General features: G+C 36.5%; 1 protein-coding gene across 1 annotated transcript; it reads left to right on the top strand.

Annotated features, from left to right (window-relative positions):
- The first annotated feature begins 441 nt into the window (after positions 1–441).
- LOC122407417 (antitrypsin-like) lies at positions 442–3,592 on the top strand. Its single transcript, XM_043413603.1, has 9 exons — positions 442–485; positions 662–822; positions 1,193–1,378; positions 1,486–1,651; positions 2,214–2,431; positions 2,659–2,859; positions 2,943–3,075; positions 3,182–3,344; positions 3,436–3,592. The coding sequence occupies exons 1-9, from the start codon at positions 476–478 to the stop codon at positions 3,464–3,466; spliced, it is 1,269 nt and encodes a 422-aa protein (XP_043269538.1). The 5' UTR covers positions 442–475; the 3' UTR covers positions 3,467–3,592.
- The last annotated feature ends 877 nt before the right edge of the window (positions 3,593–4,469 follow it).

Below are 4,469 nucleotides of genomic sequence, written 5' to 3'. Positions count from 1 at the left end.
GCAAAACATGACTTGAGATTAAAAAACCAGCGGGACACATGTCCAGGATCCGGTGTCGTGTCAAAATTATTCACGATGCAATGACGAAAGATAAGTTGCAAACAATGTATTTGCCTCGAAGAAATCGATGCCCATGGAAGATTGTACATTTCGAGATGGATGCGACGCTTTTCAAACCGCTTTTCTCGTATCGAAGGTTTGTGCTCACTCATTATGAAAGGTGTTATCATTGCTTGACGTGAAATTTCGAAAGCTATCTGAAAAAAATTTTCTACGAATATCCATTGAATCGTTATCCAATACTCTCTATCTCCGTCGGGGAGGGATTATCGTCATGCGGTAAAGATTATGGTCGCCACTCTTTTTTGACCAAAACAAATCCTCTGCATGGTGGGGATCAGCGTTATATTAAAGGTCGACTTTTCACACGCCAATGATTGAGTTTTTCATTGCGGAGTGTTTCGCTACGTAAGAAATGCGCTTGTGTAAGTTGCTGAAAAGTGAATTCGTCCAAATGCTAATAAGATAATTCAATATTTTGTTCCCTACAACAAATGTGCTCGTTCATATTCGTTTTTCTATCTACGATTTATTCCAAGTTTTTCATATTTTTTTATAACGACTATCGTGTGAAAAAATGAAGAATATTTTTCTTTTGTAGTATCAGTTATCGGTATTGTCACGTTGTACGTGACAGTAAACACAAATGGGCTCCCAGCACCAGCGAGTACCGTGAAAACATGGCTATCAAATGACAAGAGGGATCAAAGTCAACAGTTTGTTTCGAATTTGGCCAGGAATTTTTCGTCTTTTTACTTTGATGTATATTTTTATTACGACAACAAAAATAATTCACATTAACGAATCAATGGTTGCATTGGCACGGAGCAACTCCACATGCGTTCTACAAACGACGTTAGTGCGATTGGGATTGTGCATTGTCAACTTTAGCTCTCTATGAGAATTGAAGGATTTGAAAACCGAATTTGTTGGAGTTGAAATCCTCCAAAATTTATCGACGACAGTCTTGGCAGCAAAAAATGATATTCGCATTTTCGAAAATTCATTATTTCCGCGGTTTGACTGTGCATTGGTGCGGTTGTTTCGGTGCAATGGCAGGAATTATAAAATTGTGTCAATGCTTTCAACTTAACAATTTTATTTGAAACTGATTTGTCTTCGTTCCAAACAGCGCATGACCGAATATGTCGGCAAGAATCGAATCGTTTCCTCTCTGAGCGCTTTCATCCCCATGTCATTGCTGTCTTATGGAGCTCGAGGAGAAACAAGAAAAAATTTCTTGGACGTAATCCGACTTCCGAAGCATAAAGCCCGGATGGCCGAAAATGGTTATAAAATAATGTTGCAAAGTTTGGCAGTGAGTAACTGACATCTTGATTTAAAAAAAAAAATATATATTTTTATGAATTGGTAAAATTCATTTTCGAACATGCTACGTGACTCAATCAATCGCGAATGTTGCAGAAATATGATATTCGCCTCGAAACAAAAATGTTGGTTCCGACCGGTGTCAGATTGAATCCCGAATTCATTGATTTGAGTACGAAAGTATTCAATACAGAAATCGAGTATGCCGATACGACCGATGTAACGGACAAGCAGAAAAATCCTACGGAGTTAATCGAGCCACGTAAGATTGTTAATTTATTTATTCGAAAATATTTTCTATCACCATTCACGGAGAGAATTAAATTTGAAAAATTACCGTCGAGTAAGGACAGTGCGGTGACGAGTTGCAATTCATGATAGTATTATGGAAAAGAAATTGAATTTTCGTATGAAAAAAATAATATTCATTGTTCAAAGTAAAAACTTTTACCGGAGTATTTAGCAAATATTAACGTCACGGTGAATTGTACGGCGCTGCACTGTACAAATTTCCGTACGAATGTTTATGCGAGAATGCAGCTATACGTACGGTAAATTTCACAATTTGCAATATTTACTATAATAAAATTGAAAATTCCACAAAATATGGAAAATTTAACGTGCGTTACAGGAATAAATATTTTTCGTTAACTTGTCCCCGCAGTCAAATATATCCGGTAAATTTAACAGTGAATTTCACCTTAAATATTATAGTTTAATTCTCTCCGTGTTGTTCCGAATCGAACGTGAATTCAAAAAATTCCTCACGAATGCGAGTTCCTATTAAGTTTCTATGCCATTGCACATTTTTATTGACGTTTCAGAACCTACCGGTCGGGCCCTGAGTTTCAGCCTTAACAACACTATTCGCTTCAAGGGGATTTGGAAGAAGGCATTCGATAAATTTTTCACTACACTACGTCCTTTCCATGCGTTCGGCGATGATGATCCAGTAATGGTACCGACCATGTACACAACTGGCCGATTTAAGCACGGTCGGATCGACGAAATCAGCGCGAGTTTCGTAGAACTTCCATACGAGGTTAGTCACAGTTATAAAATAGTCAAATGCCTAAGATTTTGGCGTTTAAGAATAAGATCCATCACATTGGATGACTTCTGCGGTTCAATTCTACTATTTTCACTTTCAAACTTATGAAAATTGGCTTAAAAGATTATTTTTATCGATCTCTACGTCCTTCAAAGTAGTTTAAAGTCATTTCTATCATTTTTCCATTCGAAAGATTTTGGTTGCAACCTCATTTACAGAGCAACAGCGAGGACGACGCCATGAGCATGTTCATATTACTTCCGGACGAGGTGGAAGGTGACGACTGGGTTTACATGATAAGCAACCTCAGAAATATAACTCTGAGCAGACTATTAAATAGCACAGAAAAAGAGGTCGCGGTAACTCTTCCAAAATTCAACATCGAAACGGAACTGTCACTCAATGAGTTTCTGAACCGGGTAACTATATTGTTGACTATTTAATTATTATTTGGAACGTAATGGAGGAGGATTCATTTGTTAACTGGCGATTTCTTGTACAGATTTCCAGTTTCAGTGGGCCATCAAACTTTTCCGGCATTTTCGATGCAGATGCTCAGTTCGATCTTGGTGAATCAGTTACGAAGATCGTAATCGAAGTCGACGAGGAGGGCGAAGAAGCCGCAGCATCAAGTGGTCAGTCGCAGTTCAATAGTCTTTTGCTCGTAGCTGCTTCATTTGCAGGCAAACAACGATGGTTATAAAAAAATCGAACTGAAAAATCTTTTTAATTTTCATTCAGGAATATCTTATTACGACAGCACTGTGCTCGCGACGTTAGATTCAAAAACTCGGTCTGCTGCACGAGAAGTTACCGAGTTCAACGTCGATCGTCCATTCGCTGCGCTGATAATAACCAAGGGAAACATTTTTATGGACATATTTTGTATAAATTACCCTGGCAGGTAAGAACACGTTCCATGAATCCGTAGAGCAAACGCTAATTTCGTTTGATAAAATCGATTTAATCATAAACAATTGAAACTCATTTTTCAGCGAATATCCACCCTACGGTATGATTATTTAGTGTTGGAAACCCAGTTTAACGTTTGTCAGCGGCGTATCGAATGGCAGAGTTACAAAAAATTGTTAAGATTGTACCAAAAATAAAGACGATCGTGATTTATACTACAATTGTAGAAAACAATGAAATGCATCGCTTGTATATAGTTGTTCCATGAGCCTACGGAACAATTGAATCCGTTTCACTGAGAATTTAAATAAAAAATTTGCCACAATAGTCATGCATTATCTTAGATCAAGTGTAAACCACAATTCATGGATTGTTCTAATCCGAAAAGAAGCAATCATTCGCAAATGTTTGTCGCAGAAAACAGACACTGTTGCAGTATCAAGTAGACCTAATGAACATTAGGAGTAAAGTAACTTGATGTGGAATATGGAACGAATGCAACTTGGCTCATTTCTTTGAGAAGCATTGTATAACAGAATAGAAAAAAAAAACAAGAAAAAAAAGAGAAATTTTGTAAAACATTAAAATTGGAAAAAATCTGAAAAAGAAAAAATTATGTAAAAATATCATTTTGTTTCATTTTTGGGAAAAATATAAAAGGTTTAATAGATTTCAAAAAAATTCTTAATTTTTGAAATAGCCCGTTAACGAAAATGTGGATTTATCTTTGAAGCGTAGTAGATTTTCTACACGTTGTGTTTTTTTCTAACATTTTAAAAGGTTTGATAAGCCAACATTTCAAAGTATACGTCGACTCTGGTGAATTTATACAAACGCCACGAAAAATAAATTGTGTTGCTATCAATAACTTGTTTTCAATTCTTCCCAACCGGATCGGAGTGCTACCAGGAAAATTTGTTCATCAGCGACAGACTTTATCTCCACTCGTAATATGGCATTTCAAATATACTGAAGCGTGAAATATTTGCACAAGTGTTTGCGAATGTATGCATTATGATATTTTGAAATAATTAGACTTTTTTCTAACCGATTCAACTCTCCGGATGGTGGGGGTTGAGACTATATTAAGGTCGATCATTTGAAAAAATACAGTAAT

The sequence above is a fragment of the Venturia canescens genome, chromosome 1, assembly GCF_019457755.1.
Source record: "Venturia canescens isolate UGA chromosome 1, ASM1945775v1, whole genome shotgun sequence".
NCBI lineage: Eukaryota > Metazoa > Arthropoda > Insecta > Hymenoptera > Ichneumonidae > Venturia > Venturia canescens.
This window is presented reverse-complemented; position numbering and strand designations above follow the sequence as displayed.